This window comes from Polyodon spathula, chromosome 18, assembly GCF_017654505.1.
Source record: "Polyodon spathula isolate WHYD16114869_AA chromosome 18, ASM1765450v1, whole genome shotgun sequence".
Taxonomy (NCBI): Eukaryota; Metazoa; Chordata; class Actinopteri; order Acipenseriformes; family Polyodontidae; genus Polyodon; species Polyodon spathula.
The window spans coordinates 36432394-36453034 of NC_054551.1; the positions used below are offsets into that span (position 1 = coordinate 36432394).

The window sequence follows — 20641 nt, forward strand, 5'->3', positions numbered from 1 at the left end:
GCAGGTCTATCTCATCTCATTGGAAGATCTGGGGCAGGTCTATCTCATCTCATTGGAAGATCTGGGGCAGGTCTATCTCATCTCACTGGAAGATCTGGGGCAGGTCTATCTCATCTGGAAGATCTGGGGCAGGTCTATCTCATCTGGAAGATCTGGGGCAGGTCTATCTCATCTCACTGGAAGATCTGGGGCAGGTCTATCTCATCTCATTGGAAGATCTGGGGCAGGTCTATCTCATCTCACTGGAAGATCTGGGGCAGGTCTATCTCATCTCACTGGAAGATCTGGGGCAGGTCTATCTCATCTGGAAGATCTGGGGCAGGTCTATCTCATCTCACTGGAAGATCTGGGGCAGGTCTATCTCATCTCATTGGAAGATCTGGGGCAGGTCTATCTCATCTCATTGGAAGATCTGGGGCAGGTCTATCTCATCTCATTGGAAGATCTGGGGCAGGTCTATCTCATCTCATTGGAAGATCTGGGGCAGGTCTATCTCATCTCACTGGAAGATCTGGGGCAGGTCTATCTCATCTCACTGGAAGATCTGGGGCAGGTCTATCTCATCTCATTGGAAGATCTGGGGCAGGTCTATCTCATCTCATTGGAAGATCTGGGGCAGGTCTATCTCATCTCACTGGAAGATCTGGGGCAGGTCTATCTCATCTCACTGGAAGATCTGGGGCAGGTCTATCTCATCTCACTGGAAGATCTGGGGCAGGTCTATCTCATCTCACTGGAAGATCTGGGGCAGGTCTATCTCATCTCACTGGAAGATCTGGGGCAGGTCTATTTCATTGGAAGATCTGGGGCAGGTCTATCTCATCTCACTGGAAGATCTGGGGCAGGTCTATTTCACTGGAAGATCTGGGGCAGGTCTATCTCATCTCATTGGAAGATCTGGGGCAGGTCTATCTCATCTCACTGGAAGATCTGGGGCAGGTCTATCTCATCTCACTGGAAGATCTGGGGCAGGTCTATCTCATCTCACTGGAAGATCTGGGGCAGGTCTATCTCATCTCATTGGAAGATCTGGGGCAGGTCTATCTCATCTCATTGGAAGATCTGGGGCAGGTCTATCTCATCTCATTGGAAGATCTGGGGCAGGTCTATCTCATCTCACTGGAAGATCTGGGGCAGGTCTATCTCATCTCATTGAAGATCTGGGGCTCTATCTCATCAAGATCTGGGGCAGGTCTATCTCATCTCAGAGGAAGATCTGGGGCAGGTCTATCTCATCACATTGGAAGATCTGGGGCAGGTCTATCTATCTGGGGCAGGTCTATTGGCTCATTATCAAAGGCAGATTGTATCCAGAGGAACAAGAAGGAAAGTGTTTCCAGCACATTTCCATATCAGCTTTGTGATGGTGGTCCACTATGAAAGGTGCTATTTAAAAATAAAGATGATTATTATTATTATTATTATTGTTATTATCATCACCATCATCCCATCAAGGGCAGGCAGGAGCAAAGGAGCACAGAGGCAGGGATTCCCTCACACATTCATATAGGCAGGAGCCATGGAACACAGACACTATAAACTCTATAGGACAAGGGTGCCCAATCACAGTCCTGGACGGCCTGAAGTGCAGCTGCATCAGTCAGCATCGTGACCAGTGTGTCATGGACTGGAGAAGCCACTTGGGTGAATTGTGAATCCCTGTGAAAATGTTACCTGGCTGGCAAACTTTCAGAGGGAATTGAGGAAGCTTTACAGAAGGCCTGTCACACTGATAACAACGTGGACCCTTTTAAACAGGAAATTATCTTAAGGATACGTTTTTATTGTCCACCCCCACCTTGATCCGGCCTGCGGAGCTGCTGCTGAAACAGTCAGGAGACAAGCACCATTACAGGAGCTGTGTTCTTTACAAAAATACAAGCAAGCGCTGGTACGAGGGAGCCAGGGAATTCAGTGGAACTCTGACTAACCTTTTGACTGGAAGTCTTTCCCACACCTGGCTTCATAGCCACCGATTAGCACTACTCTGGATTAGCTAACATTACCTCAGGTAAGATAGTCCTGAGATCAGTGCTCAGGTAAGATAGTCCTGAGATCTGTGCTCGGATAAGATAGTCCTGAGATCAGTGCTCGGATAAGATATTCCTGAGATCAGTGCTCAGGTAAGATAGTCCTGAGATCAGTGCTAAGGTAAGATAGTCCTGAGATCTGTGCTCAGGTAAGATAGTCCTGAGATCAGTTGTTTACACAACTCTCTAGTATTTGCTACAGGACATGCAGACTCTATGACTCTCTAGTATTTGCTACAGGACATGCAGACTCTATGACTCTCTTAGTGTTTGCTACAGGACATGCAGACTCTGACTCTCTTAGTGTTTGCTACAGGATATGCAGACTCTATGAATCTCTTAGTGTTTGCTACAGGACATGCAGACTCTATGACTCTCTTAGTGTCTGCTACAGGACATGCAGACTCTGACTCTCTTAGTGTTTGCTACAGGATATGCAGACTCTATGAATCTCTTAGTGTTTGCTACAGGACATGCAGACTCTATGAATCTCTTAGTATTTGCTACAGGACATGCAGACTCTATGACTCTCTAGTATTTGCTACAGGACATGCAGACTCTGACTCTCTTAGTGTTTGCTACAGGACATGCAGACTCTGACTCTCTTAGTGTTTGCTACAGGACATGCAGACTCTATGAATCTCTTAGTGTTTGCTACAGGACATGCAGACTCTATGACTCTCTTAGTGTTGGCTCGGACCGGTATTCAGAGAGCAGATGGAGTGTGCTTGACGTGCAGAGACACATTCCCAGATTGCAGTTATTTACAGACTGCAGAACGAGACAAGCTGCCTAATCTGGGAAAGAGTTCAATAAACTCAGAGCCCCGCCCTGATCCCAGCTAACTTTCCACAGCACTGCTCTCCCAGGAATACGTGTGTGTGTCTCTATATTAAACACACTGTACACTGACACCGCATTCACTGCACTAATGAAGTGTCTCTATATTAAACACACTGCACACTCACACTGTATTCACTGCACTAATGAAGTGTCTCTATATTAAACACACTGCACAGACACCGCACTCACTGCACTAATGAAGTGTCTCTATATTAAACACACTGCACACTCACACTGTATTCACTGCACTAATGAAGTGTCTCTATATTAAACACACTGCACACTCACACTGTATTCACTGCACTAATGAAGTGTCTCTATATTAAACACACTGCACACTCACACTGTATTCACTGCACTAATGAAGTGTCTCTATATTAAACACACTGCACACTCACACCGCATTCACTGCACTAATGAAGTGTCTCTATATTAAACACACTGCACACTCACACTGTATTCACTGCACTAATGAAGTGTCTCTATATTAAACACACTGCACACTCACACTGTATTCACTGCACTAATGAAGTGTCTCTATATTAAACACACTGCACACTCACACTGTATTCACTGCACTAATGAAGTGTCTCTATATTAAACACACTGCACACTCACACTGTATTCACTGCACTAATGAAGTGTCTCTATATTAAACACACTGCCACTCACACTGTATTCACTGCACTAATGAAGTGTCTCTATATTAAACACACTGACACTCACACTGTATTCACTGCACTAATGAAGTGACTCTATATTAAACACACTGTATTCACTGCACTAATGAAGTGTCTCTATATTAAACACACTGCACACTCACACTGTATTCACTGCACTAATGAAGTGTCTCTATATTAAACACACTGTATTCACTGCACTAATGAAGTGTCTCTATATTAAACACACTGCACAGACACCGCACTCACTGCACTAATGAAGTGTCTCTATATTAAACACACTGCACACTCACACTGTATTCACTGCACTAATGAAGTGTCTCTATATTAAACACACTGTATTCACTGCACTAATGAAGTGTCTCTATATTAAACACACTGCACAGACACCGCATTCACTGCACTAATGAAGTGTCTCTATATTAAACACACTGCACAGACACCGCATTCACTGCACTAATGAAGTGTCTCTATATTAAACACACTGCACACTCACACTGTATTCACTGCACTAATGAAGTGTCTCTATATTAAACACACTGCATTCACTGCACTAATAAAGTGTCTCTATATTAAACACACTGTACAGACACCGCATTCACTGCACTAATGAAGTGTCTCTATATTAAACACACTGCACACTCACACTGTATTCACTGCACTAATGAAGTGTCTCTATATTAAACACACTGCACACTCACACTGTATTCACTGCACTAATGAAGTGTCTCTATATTAAACACACTGCACACTCACACTGTATTCACTGCACTAATGAAGTGTCTCTATATTAAACACACTGCATTCACTGCACTAATGAAGTGTCTCTATATTAAACACACTGCATTCACTGCACTAATGAAGTGTCTCTATATTAAACACACTGCACACTCACACTGTATTCACTGCACTAATGAAGTGTCTCTATATTAAACACACTGCACACTCACACTGTATTCACTGCACTAATGAAGTGTCTCTATATTAAACACACTGCACACACACCGCATTCACTGCACTAATGAAGTGTCTCTATATTAAACACACTGCACACTCACACTGTATTCACTGCACTAATGAAGTGTCTCTATATTAAACACACTGCACACTCACACTGTATTCACTGCACTAATGAAGTGTCTCTATATTAAACACACTGCACACTCACACTGTATTCACTGCACTAATGAAGTGTCTCTATATTAAACACACTGACACTCACACTGTATTCACTGCACTAATGAAGTGACTCTATATTAAACACACTGCACACTCACACTGTATTCACTACACTAATGAAGTGTCTCTATATTAAACACACTGCACACTCACACTGTATTCACTGCACTAATGAAGTGTCTCTATATTAAACACACTGCACACTCACACTGTATTCACTGCACTAATGAAGTGTCTCTATATTAAACACACTGCACACTCACACTGTATTCACTGCACTAATGAAGTGTCTCTATATTAAACACACTGACACTCACACTGTATTCACTGCACTAATGAAGTGTCTCTATATTAAACACACTGCACACTCACACTGTATTCACTGCACTAATGAAGTGTCTCTATATTAAACACACTGCACACTCACACTGCATTCACTGCACTAATGAAGTGTCTCTATATTAAACACACTGCACACTCACACTGTATTCACTGCACTAATGAAGTGTCTCTATATTAAACACACTGCACACTCACACCGCATTCACTGCACTAATGAAGTGTCTCTATATTAAACACACTGCACACTCACACTGTATTCACTGCACTAATGAAGTGTCTCTATATTAAACACACTGCACACTCACACTGTATTCACTGCACTAATGAAGTGTCTCTATATTAAACACACTGCACACTCACACTGTATTCACTGCACTAATGAAGTGTCTCTATATTAAACACACTGCACACTCACACCGCATTCACTGCACTAATGAAGTGTCTCTATATTAAACACACTGCACACTCACACTGTATTCACTGCACTAATGAAGTGTCTCTATATTAAACACACTGCACAGACACCGCACTCACTGCACTAATGAAGTGTCTCTATATTAAACACACTGCACACTCACACTGTATTCACTGCACTAATGAAGTGTCTCTATATTAAACACACTGCACACTCACACTGTATTCACTGCACTAATGAAGTGTCTCTATATTAAACACACTGACACTCACACTGTATTCACTGCACTAATGAAGTGACTCTATATTAAACACACTGCACACTCACACTGTATTCACTACACTAATGAAGTGTCTCTATATTAAACACACTGTATTCAGTGCACTAATGAAGTGTCTCTATATTAAACACACTGCACACTCACACTGTATTCACTGCACTAATGAAATGACTCTATATTAAACACACTGACACTCACACTGTATTCACTACACTTAGGGCACTCCTGCAAACTCAAGCACATGGGAAACAAACATAATGAAAGTGGGACTGAAGTGAAACAAAGTGAGGGCTTCTCTGCATGTGTTTTATTAAGACTCACTGCCTCTCATCCAGAAAGAAGAGCAGCAAGTGGAATTGGGTTCAGAGTCACCCTGCAGACTCTGGGCTGTGTAACTGGATGTGACTGGATCACAGCTGATTAATACTGTCAGCCTGACAAACACACAGCGCCCCCTGCTTGACATCGCTGCAGCATGGCGTGCATGCAGTCTCTGAACGGCACCACTGCAAGCTGCACAATGCAATGCAACGCTTTATTGACAGGAACGCCTAATTGTCAAGCGTCTGCCTTAAGAACAAGAAGGACTCCACTTAGAACCCTTTGGTTTCTACAGAACCCTGTCTGGCCAGATCTCTAATGTAAGGAGTGCAGAGCTGGGGAGCCTGGTCTGTGTGGGGCTCCTCAGAGATGCCTCCTCTTCCTGAGGGTGCTTGTCTGGGTCCTAGTAGCTGATTGGTCTGTGTCGGGTATGGACAGGTCTCAGTGATTGAGCTGGGAAGCCTGGTCTGTGTGGAGCTCCTCAAAGACGCCTCCTCTTCCTGCGCTCACGCCCACTCTCCAGGTCCTGGATGCTGTCTGGCGGCTCTGGCACCACAAAGCCGCGGCTGAAGCGGTAATACGCCAGGGTGGAGTCGGGGGCCACAGCAGCCAGGAGCAAGGAAGGAGAGGGCACCCCATCGAGGCCAGGCTGAGAGAGGAGCGATCGTACACTGGGGGGAAGAATGAAAACCAATTACACTCTCACTCCCCCTCTCACCCCCACTCCAACTCACTCCCCCAGGCCCCTCCACTCACTACCCCAGGCCCCTCCACTCACTCCCCCATGCCCCTCCACTTACTCCCCCTCGCACTCCTTCTCTCCCCCAGGCCCCTCCACTCACTACCCCAGGCACTCCTCCACTCACTCCCCCATGCCCCTCCACTCACTCCCCCTCTAAATGACCCTCCACCTCCCTCAGGTCCCTCCACTCTCACTCTCCCTCCCCTCCACCTCTAAATGACCCCCCTCTCTCTCACTCCCACTCCCCCTCTCACTGACCCTGGTCCCAGCACTCTCACCCCCCTCCGTCTCACTCCCACTCCCCCTCTCACTGACCCTGGTCCCAGCACTCTCACCCCCCTCCGTCTCACTCCCACTCCCCCTCTCACTGACCCTGGTCCCAGCACTCTCACCCCCCTCCGTCTCACTCCCACTCCCCCTCTCACTGACCCTGGTCCCAGCACTCTCACCCCCCTCCATCTCACTCCCACTCCCACTCTCACTGACCCTCCGTCCCAGCACTCTCACCCCCCTGACCCTGGTCCCTCCCTCTCACCCCTCTCACTGACCCTGGTCCCAGCACTCTCACCCCCCTCCATCTCACTCCCACTCCCCCTCTCACTGACCCTGGTCCCAGCACTCTCACCCCCCTCCGTCTCACTCCCACTCCCCCTCTCACTGACCCTGGTCCCAGCACTCTCACCCCCCTCCCTCTCACTCACCACCTCACTGACCCACCCCCTAACCCAGGCCCCCAACTCTCACTCCCTCTCTCACTGCCTCGGCCACCACCCACAGGCCCCCCACTCTGAGAGTGAGGGAGAGAGTGACCCCCCCCACGGGGGGGGGTGTCACTCCCTCTGAGAGTGAGGGAGAGAGTGACGGGCGGGGGGGGGGTGTCGGGGGGTGAGAGTCTCTCAGGGAGAGAGTGACGGGCGGGGGGGTGACCGAGAAGGGGAGAGAGGGGTCTACACTTCACATTCAAGATTGGTTTTATTTTTCAGAAAACCAGTTTTCTAAAATGACATTGTGTTTACATTTGGAGTTGGAATCGTTACTTCAGCAGCAGGATTGCAGTGTGTTTATAACAGCTTTTCAAACTGAAATGAAGTAAATCAGAAGGGTTGCGTGAAAGTAACCCGTTCAGATCTTGTGAAATGTTTCATGTCCTCCCTAGAAAGCAAGCTGAATTTGGTCACGACATTTCCCAGACCGGAAAGAAGGTGGGAGGAGGAAATAAAAGAGGAGAGGAGAGAGGAGGCGTGCCTGGATTAAAGGTCACAATGAATCCACTCGGGGACTATGCTGTTCTCAGCCCTGACTGATCATTTCAATACAGTAGCAGCTCTGTCTCTGCAGGGCCACAGCGCCCTCTGCTGCCCGTAGACTCACACTCAGCACTGGAGGTCACCCTGCTTTTTCACAGAAGCCAGGGGAAAGGAATGAATCCAGGGCATTTTATAATGAATGACCTTGAGAAGTTGTGAAGAAGCTTGATTACTTCTTATCTGCTGTTGTGAAAGGTGTGCGCTGAGGAGTAATTCTGTATGAGTGCAGGGCGAGTGCAGCCTGAGTGCAGGGGGAGTGCAGCCTGAGTGCAGCTCACAGATGTTTCAGTTCAAATTTAATGGCAATGTCTGGCTGATGTGATTGTGCATGACTTCATCCATTAGAATCTTTCACAAACCTGGAGACCAGCCAGCACAAGAGAAACACACAGAGCAGAGCAGAGCAAAACTGAAACAATCACACACACACACACACACACACACACACACACAAATACATACAAATATCACAAACACACACACATTCAATACCACATACACTAACAGTTTCACACACACACTCATGTGTCACAGCCTGCAGCACAAAGAGATGATTGAAGAGTTCTGTGTTGTTTAGAACTCACTTGACAGCTGGCATCGTGTTCAAGAAATAACTCCTCCGAGCAACAACTAGCCACTGGAAAGATTCCTATCCAGACAGACACTGACGCTGCAGCACAGACACAGACACTGCAGCACAGACAGACACTGACGCTGCAGCACAGACACAGACACAGACACTCCTACCCAGACAGACACTGACGCTGCAGCACAGACACGGACACTGCAGCACAGACACTGACACTCCTACCCAGACAGACACTGACGCTGCAGCACAGACACTGAAACTGACACTGCAGCACAGACACAGACACTGCAGCACAGACACTGACACTCCTACCCAGACAGACACTGACGCTGCAGCACAGACACTGACACTGCACACAGACACAGACACTGACACTGCAGCACAGACACTGACACTGACGCTGCAGCACAGACACTGAAACTGACACTGCAGCACAGACACAGACACTGCAGCACAGACACTGACACTCCTACCCAGACAGACACTGACACTGCAGCACAGACACTGACGCTGCAGCACAGACACTGAAACTGACACTGCAGCACAGACACAGACACTGACGTTGCAGCACAGACAAGGACACTGCAGCACAGACACAGACACTGCTACCCAGACACAGACACAGACACTGCAGCACAGACACGGATACTCCTACCCAGACAGACACTGACACTGCAGCACAGACACTGACACTCCTACCCAGACAGACACGGATACTGCAGCACAGACACGGACACTCCTACCCAGACAGACACTGACGCTGCAGCACAGACACTGAAACTGACACTGCAGCACAGACACAGACACTGCAGCACAGACACTGACACTCCTACCCAGACAGACACTGATGCTGCAGCACAGACACTGACACTGCAGCACAGACACTGAAACTGACACTGCAGCACAGACACTGACGCTGCAGCACAGACACTGAAACTGACACTGCAGCACAGACACTGCAGCACAGACACAGACACTGACGTTGCAGCACAGACAAGGACACTGCAGCACAGACACAGACACTGCAGCACAGACACAGAGACTGACGCTGCAGCACAGACACGGACACTGCAGCACAGACACGGATACTCCTACCCAGACAGACACTGACACTGCAGCACAGACACAGACACTGCAGCACAGACACTGACACTCCTACCCAGACAGACACTGACGCTGCAGCACAGACACTGACACTGACACTGCAGCACAGACACTGACACTCCTACCCAGACAGACACTGACACTGCAGCACAGACACTGAAACTGACACTGCAGCACAGACACAGACACTGCAGCACAGACACTGACACTCCTACCCAGACAGACACTGACGCTGCAGCACAGACACTGACACTGCAGCACAGACACTGAAACTGACACTGCAGCACAGACACAGACACTGCAGCACAGACACTGACGTTGCAGCACAGACAAGGACACTGCAGCACAGACACTCCTACCCAGACAGACACTGACGCTGCAGCACAGACACGGACACTGCAGCACTGACACTGGAAACACTCCTACCCAGACAGACACAGACACTGCAGCACAGACACAGACACTCCTACCCAGACAGACACTGACGCTGCAGCACAGACAAGGACACTGCACCACAGACACAGACTGGGAGGGGAGGGGTGTTTCTCTGCTTTCCTGTGTGCTGTCTACAGCTGACCCCTCACCCCGAATGGAATGTCCTCTTACCCCTGGTGGCTAAGTGACCTCTGACCCGGCAGCGGTATGATGAGTTGCCGGGGCTGGCTCTCAGACTCTCGTCCCTCCAGGTAAACCAGCTGCAGCTCAGCACTCCCCCTGCTGGTGACCTCCTGCCAGCGCCGCTCTGCACAGAGACCAGGGGCAGCATTACAGGAGCAACACAGAGAAAACACAGAACTCAACAAGACACACACACACACACAGACCAGAGCACAGGGCTGGGCATAGACACACACGCACACACACCGGGGCACAGGGCTGGGCATAGACACTCACGCACACACACACAGACCAGGGCACAGGACTGGGCATAGACACACACAGACCAGGGCACAGGGCTGGGCATAGACACACACACACACACACACATAGACCAGGGCACAGGACTGGGCATAGACACACACAGACCAGGGCACAGGGCTGGGCATAGACACACACAGACCAGGGCACAGGGCTGGGCATAGACACACACAGACCAGGGCACAGGGCTGGGCATAGACACACACAGACCAGGGCACAGGGCTGGGCATAGACACACACAGACCAGGGCACAGGGCTGGGCATAGACACACACAGACCAGGGCACAGGACTGGGCATAGACACACACAGACCAGGGCACAGGGCTGGGCATAGACACACACAGACCAGGGCACAGGGCTGGGCATAGACACACACAGACCAGGGCACAGGGCTGGGCATAGACACACACAGACCAGGGCACAGGGCTGGGCATAGACACACACAGACCAGGGCACAGGACTGGGCATAGACACACACAGACCAGGGCACAGGACTGGGCATAGACACACACGCAGACCAGGGCATATGGCTGGGCATAGACACACACACACAGACCAGCACAGGGCTGGGTATAGACACACACACACAGACAGACCAGGGCACAGGACTGGGTATAGACACACACACCCACACAGACCAGGGCACACAGCTGGGTATAGGTACACACACACACACACACAGACCAGCACAGGGCTGGGTATAGACACCCTAACCCCCCCACTCGCTGGTACAGACACACGGACTGACCTCAACAAGGCTGCTCTTTGAGAAAGATGCAAGGAGAGTGGATTTGTACAGCCCTGATTCAATGGTATATTCTGAATGATTAGGCAATAATAATAATAATAATAATAATAATAATAATAATAATAATAATAATAACAACAATAATAATGCTCCAGTGCTCCCCTTTATAAATGTATTTGAGTGGTACTGAAGCAGAGAGAGCCCTACCTTCAAGCAGGTCCAGGTAGACGAGGAAGGCAGCGTACACCTGGGCCGTGTCGCCCACATCCAGAGCCATCAGCTCCCGGTACTGAAACACACAGAGGGGTGCAGAGGGGTTAGGGGAGGAAGGCAGCGTACACCTGGGCCGTGTCGCCCACATCCAGAGCCATCAGCTCCCGGTACTGAAACACACAGAGGGGTGCAGAGGGGTTAGGGGAGGAAGGCAGCGTACACCTGGGCCGTGTCGCCCACATCCAGAGCCATCAGCTCCCGGTACTGAAACACACAGAGGGGTGCAGAGGGGTTAGGGGAGGAAGGCAGCGTACACCTGGGCCGTGTCGCCCACATCCAGAGCCATCAGCTCCCGGTACTGAAACACACAGAGGGGTGCAGAGGGGTTAGGGGAGGAAGGCAGCGTACACCTGGGCCGTGTCGCCCACATCCAGAGCCATCAGCTCCCGGTACTGAAACACACAGAGGGGTGCAGAGGGGTTAGGGGAGGAAGGCAGCGTACACCTGGGCCGTGTCGCCCACATCCAGAGCCATCAGCTCCCGGTACTGAAACACACAGAGGGGTGCAGAGGGGTTAGGGGAGGAAGGCAGCGTACACCTGGGCCGTGTCGCCCACATCCAGAGCCATCAGCTCCCGGTACTGAAACACACAGAGGGGTGCAGAGGGGTTAGGGGAGGAAGGCAGCGCACACCTGGGCCGTGTCGCCCACATCCAGAGTCATCAGCTCCCGGTACTGAAACACACAGAGGGGTGCAGAGGGGTTAGGGGAGGAAGGCAGCGTACACCTGGGCCGTGTCGCCCACATCCAGAGCCATCAGCTCCCGGTACTGAAACACACAGAGGGGTGCAGAGGGGTTAGGGGAGGAAGGCAGCGCACACCTGGGCCGTGTCGCCCACATCCAGAGTCATCAGCTCCCCGTGCTGAAACACACAGAGGGGTGCAGCACGACAGGTGGGGTGGGGGTCTGTTGGTTCATGAATCTATGTGTGTCAGTTTGCTCTTGGCTATGTGAAAGGCACCCGGGTCACTTCACTTCAGAGCCGAATACAAGGTGATTGTTTCATTAAAAACGGCCGTGCAGAAACGCACCACCGCTGCCTGCTGAACACACTGTTAAAAATGGCAGGGAGGGAAAGAAGGAAGGAAGAAAGAAGGAAAGACGAAGCTGAAGTGCAGTGTGATCCATTCCCGGTTTTAAGTTGGGTTTAATAAGACACACCTGAGCTTGTTACCTGGACACTGAGGCTAATCAAGCTGGTAGTAAAAGCTGGTGCCACTGCTCTGCAATAGGAGTATGCTTTCTATCTCTGAATAGCGTCAGTGTCGTGACTGCATTTCCACTGGATTAAGGCTACAATAATAAAGCACATGAACTCATTTTATTAATTGGCGTTTCCAGTCCCGGTCGCGACTGTCCAGTTCCGCCGCGGTGTTGCCGCTCCACTCGTACCTTGTGGTGCTGCAGGATCCAGTTCCCGGGAATGTCTCCCGCGGTCCCCGATCCTCCTGCCCGGGACCCCTCGGTCTCTGCCATGTCCCCACTTTCCTCAGCCGAGCCCCCCACTCTCTCCATCTCCCGGCTTTACGCTTACAAGCGAATCTCGTTTTTATTTCACGTGTTTCATTCAAAAAAAAAAAAAAAAGAAAAAAACTCAGAATGAACTCTGCTTTCCTGGAGCGCGATTAATTCGTTTCTTTTATGTAATCATTTCAATGCGAACTCCCTTGTTCCAGATTCGCGTTTCGTGTATTTGTCTTGATTGTGTTTTATTAATTTATATTTGTTTTTTCACGTGCATGCTCTCTATTCTTCCACAAGCAAGACCGTCTCATGCACGCTTCATTGAAACGAGTCCGGACACAAACTGCTGCCGAAGATAACCGAGTTCCGCTTCCAGCCTCACCGCGGTCCTGTATGTTTTCTCTCGCCTCTGTCAAACGATTTGTAAAACAGTGGAACCGTTTTATGGATTTTTATGGACCCTTTCCGCCTATGCAAGGTCTAAACAAAACTGATAATATTTCACCGTGTTAATTAAAAGGTCTGTCACAAATCTGCTTGTTTTGGTTTCATTGCTAGCTGTAGTCTGTTCAAATGCTCGCTTTGTTTATTAAACCAATAGAAACACTAACAGCAGCAGCGTGCCAGCAAAACAAAACCTGAGCATGCTGACCGATTCCAGACTGCGCACAGCCAGCATTAGTATTATAATGGAGATGTTAAAAGATTCAGTTATGCGATGCGATGGACAGGCATTGGGGGTTATACCATTGAAATGCAGTATAGGAATGTGATCTGTCAGTGTAAGGACGAGTGTTACCACCAGAGGGAGCCGGAGTTCCACCTCCCCACAGCATTGACATGAAGATAAATAATGAAGATAGAAACACGACTAACCCTGCAGGCACAGCCGTGGCTGCTTGACCTGACCCTGCTGCGCTGAATACTGACAGTGAAATAATCATCAAAATAATCACTGGCACGCATTTATCACAATCATCTGTTGCATCTTTAAATTAATAACTAAAATAATTAGTATTTCGAAAACATATCATCTATACTAATAATTTTGATAATCATTTAATCAGGTCGAATTTCTTCATCATTCATTAAGTTTGAAACTGTCCATAATATCAATAACATAATATTAGCAGAACTGATAGTGACCGATATCACTCATATAATCACACAGTCTGGTTAATGAAACACACACACACACACACACACACACACACACACACACACACACACACACACACATATATCTATATATATATATATATATATATATATATATATATATATATATATATATATATATATTATTCTAGCATGCAGATCCCGTGGATCGCTCTGCAGTGCCGGTTCATCGCAATATATGGACTGTTCTGATTTACAGTACACAGCGCTCACTGAGCAACGCGGACCAATTTAACACAAGTGAGAGAATGGGTGTGCTGATAACCGGAGTGCCAATCACTGAGGTTCGGATGATTTACTCTCCACTGTATGCTAACATGAGTTTGGTGTTCAGAGCCTACTGCCTGCAGCAAGGTTGTTACATTTCTGCAGAAACAGCTGAGCTTCCAGAAGAGAGTGGATAGGAGCTGGCAGAGGCGTGTGTGGATGAACCCTGACCTGGCCTCCTGCATTAGAGAGCGCAGGTGTGTGTGCGAGTGTGTGTGTGTGTGTGTGTGTGTTGTGTGTGTGTGTGGGAGAGTGTATGTGTGTTGTGTGTGTGTGTGTGTGTGTGTGTGTGTGTGTGAGAGTGTATGTGTGTGTGTGTGTGTGTGTGTGTGTGTGTGTGTGTGTGTAGTGTGTGTGGAGTGTACACACACTGTCACTGTGGGATGTGTGTGTGTGTGTGTGTGTGTGTGTGTGTGTGAGTGTGTGTGTGTGTGAGAGTGTGTGTGTGTGTGTGTGTGTGTGTGTGTGTGTGTGGGAGAGTGTATGTGTGTGTGTGTGTGTGTGTGAGAGTGTGTGTGTGTGTGTGTGTGTGTGTGTGTGTGAGAGTGTGTGTGTGTGTGTGTGTGTGTGTGTGGGAGAGTGTGTGTGTGTGAGAGTGTGTGTGTGTGTGTGTGTGTGTGGGTGTGGGAGATGTGTGTGTGGTGTGTGTGGGACAGACACACACACACCCTCACACACGCACACACCCTCTCACATACACAAATTGTCTGTGTGTTGTGGTGTGTGTGGGCGTGTGTGTGTGTGTGTGTGTGTGTGTGTGTGTGGGTGTGTGTGTGTGTGTGTGTGGGTGGTGTGTGTGTGAGCGTGTGTGTTTGTGTGTGTGTGTGTGGGTGTGTGTGGGTGCGGTGTGTGTGTGTGGCGCGTGTAAGAGTGTGTGTGTGTGGGTGGGGGGTGGGGGTGGGGGAGGGGGTGGGTGTGGGTACACACATGTGTGTAAACACAACACCCCCACCCTCCCAACCACCCACGATGTGTGTGTGTGTGTGTGTGGGTGTGGGGGGGGGGTGTGGGTGTGTGGGGGGGGTGGGGGGTGTGGGTGGTGTGGGTGTGTGTGGTGGTGGGGGTGGGGTTTGTGTGTGTGTGTGGGGTGGGGGGGGGGTGGGGGAGTGTATGTGTAAGTGTGTGTGTGTGGGGGGGGGGGGGGGGGTAGGGGGGGTGTGTGGGTGGGGTGGGGGGGGGGTGGGGGGTGTGTGGTGTGTTGGTGTGGGGGTGGGTCACACAACACACACACCCCCACATCCCACACCCACATCAGTGTACATGTGTAAGACACCCCACCCCCCACCACCCCCTCACATGTGTAACACATTCTCACACCACCCCCCACCCCCTCCCACCCCCTCACAGGGGGGTGTGGGTGTGGGGTGTGGGGGGGGTGGGGGGTGGGGGGGTGGGTGGGGGTGTGTGGGGGGTGGGTGTGTGGGTGGGTGTGGGGGGGTGGGGTGGGGGGGGTGGATGTTTTTGGAGTTGTCTCACCCACACACCCCCCCCAACCCACCCCCCCCCACCCACCCACCACAGTCATTCACACATTCTGTGTGTGTGTGGGGTGGGGGGGGTGGGTGGGGTGTGTGTGTGTGTGTGGGGTGGGGGGGGTGGGTGGGGGTGTGTGTGTGGTGGGTGGGGGGGTGTGGGGTGGGTGGGGTGGGGGGGGGTGGGGGTGTGGGGGTGGGTGTGTGTGTGGGTGTGTGTGGGGGGAGGTCGGGGGGGTGGGTGGGGGTGGGTGTGTGTGTGTGTGTGTGTGTGGGGGGGGGTGGGGTGGGGGGGGAGTGGGTAAAGTGTGGGGTGGGGGCCACCCCAACCCTCACAAGCACACAATCCCCACACACCCCACCCACCCAAACCCAACCCCTCACATCCGACTACATTGATTCGGTATCGTATTCTCACTGTTTCGCATGTGGGTGGGGTGTGTGTGGGGGGGGGGGGTGTGTGTGGTGGGTGGGGGGTGGGGGGGGGTGGGGGGGGGGTGGTGGGGGTGTGTGTGTGGTAAGACATACCACACCCCCCCACCCCCAACCCCCTCCACAGGGTCACACATTTGGTACAATTCTCACCAAACCCACCCCACCCCCCCCCACCCCCACAATATTCTCACAGTGAGTGTACCACCCACCCCCCCAGTGAACACAACCACACCACCCCACCCCCCACACCCCCTTCCACAGACACACATGTTCCACACCACAGGGGGGGGGGTGGGTGGGGGTGTGTGGTGTGTGGGGGGGGGGGGGGGGGGGGGGTGTGGTGGTGTGGGGTTGTGGGGTGGCGGGCAACACCACCCCCCCCACCCCAACACCTCCCAGTCCCCACCTCCCACACCACCACCCCCACCCCCCCCACACCCCCCCCCCAGGGAGTCCCAACACCCCACCCATAAACCAACTCCAACCACACACCCCCCATACCTCACATCCACACACCCCACCACCCCCACCCCCTCACGTTGGGCACACGCACGGGCTGCGTGCAGGTCGTTAGTAGGGTCCGTCTCACTCGTTTGAGCGTCTGACGGTCTCAATGAGGCTCCGGCCAATCATTTGCTCATTGTATTTGACTGTAAAAACATAAGAACATGAGAAAGTTTACAAACGAGAGGAGGCCATTCGGCCCATCTTGCTCGTTTGGTTGTTAGTAGCTTATTGATCCCAAATTCTCATCAAGCAGCTTCTTGAAGGATCCCAGGGTGTCAGCTTCAACAACATTACTGGGGAGTTGATTCCAGACCCTCACGATTCTCTGTGTAAAAAAGTGTCTCCTATTTTCTGTTCTGAATGCCCCTTTATCAAATCTCCATTTGTGACCCCTGGTCTTTGTTTCTTTTTTCAGGTCGAAAAAGTCCCTTGGGTCGACACTGTCAATACCTTTTAGAATTTTGAATGCTTGAATTAGGTCGCCACGTGGTCTTCTTTGCTCAAGACTGAACAGATTCAATTATTTTAGCCTGTCTGCATATGACATGCCTTTTAAACCCAGAATAATTCTGGTCGCTCTTCTTTGCACTCTTTCTAGAGCAGCAATATCTTTTTTATAGCGAGGTGACCAGAACTGCGCACAATATTCAAGATGAGGTCTTACTAGTGCATTGTACAGTTTTAACATTACTTCCCTTAATTTAAATTCAACACTTTTCACAATGTATCCGAGCATCTTGTAAGCCTTTTTTATAGCTTCCCCACATTGTCTAGATGAAGACATTTCTGAGTCAACAAAAACTCCTTTTTCATAGATTCCTTCTCCAATTTCAATTAACCCATTTATATAGCTGATCTCGTCAATGAAAAATAAACACACACGCAATGACCAGGCTAAACCGGCTCAGTTTAAACTTGAAGTGAAAGTTGCCTGTCCCTGCAGATAACCCTAACCCTAACCCTAACCCTAACCCTAACCCTAACCCTGACCCTGCAGATAACCCTAACCCTAACCCTAACCCTAACCCTAACCCTAACCCTAACCCTAACCCTAACCCTAACCCTAACCCTAACCCTAACCCTAACCCTAACCCTAACCCTAACCCCAACCCTAACCCTAACCCTAACCCTAACCCTAACCCTAACCCTAACCCTAACCCTGTCCCTGCAGATGGCTGCGCCGTGGATCAAGATGAGTGAGAATCATGAGTCATAGAATCACAAGTAACACGGGAAGTGCCTCCTAACCCCCTAACCCTAACCCTAACCCTAACCCTAACCCTAACCCCCTAACCCTAACCCTAACCCTAACCCTAACCCTAACCCTAACCCTAACCCTAACCCTAACCCTAACCCTAAACCCTAACCCTAACCCTAACCCTGTCCCTGCAGATGGCTGCGCCGTGGATCAAGATGAGTGAGAATCATGAGTCATAGAATCACAAGAAACACGGGAAGTGCCTCCTAACCCCCTAACCCTAACCCTAACCCTAACCCTAACCCTAACCTCACCTCCGCCCCTAACCCTAACCCTAACCTCATCTCTACCCCTAACCCTAACCCTAACCCTAACCTCATCTCTACCCCTAACCGTAACCCTAACCTCATCTCTACCACTAACCCTAACCCTAACCTCATCTCTACCCCTAACCCTAACCCTAACCTCATCTCTACCCCTAACCCTAACCCTAACCTCATCTCTACCCCTAACCCTAACCCTAACCTCATCTCTACCCCTAACCCTAAGCATGTCATTATTAAACTGTTATTTCAACAACGCTTTTTAGCGCCCTCTAGCGTCTACTACATTCCACGTCCATTAAAGCTACTCTACCTATATCTTGCTCTATCTTGCTCAGTGCTGATTAGATTGAATATCCTGCTCAGTGCTGATTAGATTGAATATCCTGCTCAGTGTCGATTAGATTGAATATCCTGCTCAGTGTCGATTAGATTGAATATCCTGCTCAGTGTTGATTAGATTGAATATCCTGCTCAGTGTCGATTAGATTGAATATCCTGCTCAGTGTCGATTAGATTGAATATCCTGCTCAGTGCTGATTAGATTGAATATCCTGCTCAGTGTCGATTAGATTGAATATCCTGCTCAGTGTCGATTAGATTGAATATCCTGCTCAGTGCTGATTAGATTGAATATCCTGCTCAGTGCTGATTAGATTGAATATCCTGCTCAGTGCCGATTAGATTGAATATCCTGCTCAGTGTCGATTAGATTGAATATCCTGCTCAGTGCCGATTAGATTGAATATCCTGCTCAGTGTTGATTAGATTGAATATCCTGCTCAGTGCCGATTAGATTGAATATCCTGCTCAGTGCCGATTAGATTGAATATCCTGCTCAGTGTCGATTAGATTGAATATCCTGCTCAGTGCCGATTAGATTGAATATCCTGCTCAGTGTCGATTAGATTGAATATCCTGCTCAGTGCTGATTAGATTGAATATCCTGCTCAGTGTCGATTAGATTGAATATCCTGCTCAGTGCTGATTAGATTGAATATCCTGCTCAGTGCCGATTAGATTGAATATCCTGCTCAGTGCCGATTAGATTGAATATCCTGCTCAGTGCCGATTAGATTGAATATCCTGCTCAGTGCTGATTAGATTGAATATCCTGCTCAGTGCTGATTAGATTGAATATCCTGCTCAGTGCCGATTAGATTGAATATCCTGCTCAGTGCTGATTAGATTGAATATCCTGCTCAGTGCCGATTAGATTGAATATCCTGCTCAGTGTCGATTAGATTGAATATCCTGCTCAGTGCTGATTAGATTGAATATCCTGCTCAGTGCCGATTAGATTGAATATCCTGCTCAGTGCCGATTAGATTGAATATCCTGCTCAGTGCCGATTAGATTGAATATCCTGCTCAGTGTCGATTAGATTGAATATCCTGCTTAGTGCTGATTAGATTGAATATCCTGCTCAGTGTCGATTAGATTGAATATCCTGCTCAGTGTCGATTAGATTGAATATCCTGCTCAGTGTCGATTACATTGAATATCCTGCTCAGTGAGATGCTTGTGTTAACAGCACTAAAGAAATCCTGTGTTTTATTTGCACTAAAGTTCTAAAACAACACCGTCCCCAATCAGAACTCAATTGTAAACATGTGCATTCACTCCTTCTGAAGAGCGCCGGTCTGTTGCCAGCCTATAACAATCACTCTCATCGAATTATTTTTTTTAAATAAAACACGCACAAGAAAGAAAGAACCAACCATTCTAACAGTAGGCTAGTGAGATTAGGTGTCACGCCTCCTGAGGCAGCACGGCAGTGGATGCGGTGTGTAACCGGTCTGCTGTGTTCCAGCTCTGCAGTGCTGGGGGGTAAAGCCGGCCCCCTCCCCTCAGCGGCGCTCCTGAGGCTCACTCGCACTCTGCAGTCAGAGTCGAGGGGAGCGCTGGGGGAACATGGCTGCATACACAGTTCTCACTTTCGGGACTATTTTGGTCTCCCTGTCGGTCCTCCTGTTCGGAACCAGGGCCGAGCTGGTGACCGTGTTTAATGAGAAAGTTGCACCG

The 20641-nt window shown here is 49.6% G+C and overlaps 1 protein-coding gene across 1 annotated transcript; it reads right to left on the minus strand.

The window, feature by feature from the left end:
- Positions 1 to 5993: 5993 nt before the first annotated feature.
- Positions 5994 to 13574, minus strand: tsen15 (TSEN15 tRNA splicing endonuclease subunit). The gene is made up of 4 exons (XM_041277290.1): positions 13164 to 13574; positions 11706 to 12539; positions 10439 to 10574; positions 5994 to 6761 (listed from the first exon to the last, which is right to left on the minus strand). The coding sequence occupies exons 2-4, from the start codon at positions 11857 to 11859 to the stop codon at positions 6572 to 6574; spliced, it is 480 nt and encodes a 159-aa protein (XP_041133224.1). The 5' UTR covers positions 11860 to 12539; positions 13164 to 13574; the 3' UTR covers positions 5994 to 6571.
- Between the last annotated feature and the right edge of the window lie 7067 nt (positions 13575 to 20641).

Excerpts from the sequence above, each read along its gene's own strand:
- tsen15 (XM_041277290.1), bottom strand. The coding sequence starts at position 11,859 with ATGTGGGCGACACGGCCCAGGTGTACGCTGCCTTCCTCCCCTAACCCC. Across the intron at positions 10,575-11,705 it reads CTACCTGGACCTGCTTGAAG|AGCGGCGCTGGCAGGAGGTC; the intron begins GTAGGGCTCTCT and ends GTCTCTGTGCAG. Across the intron at positions 6,762-10,438 it reads AGGTCACTTAGCCACCAGGG|TGTACGATCGCTCCTCTCTC; the intron begins GTAAGAGGACAT and ends TCTTCCCCCCAG.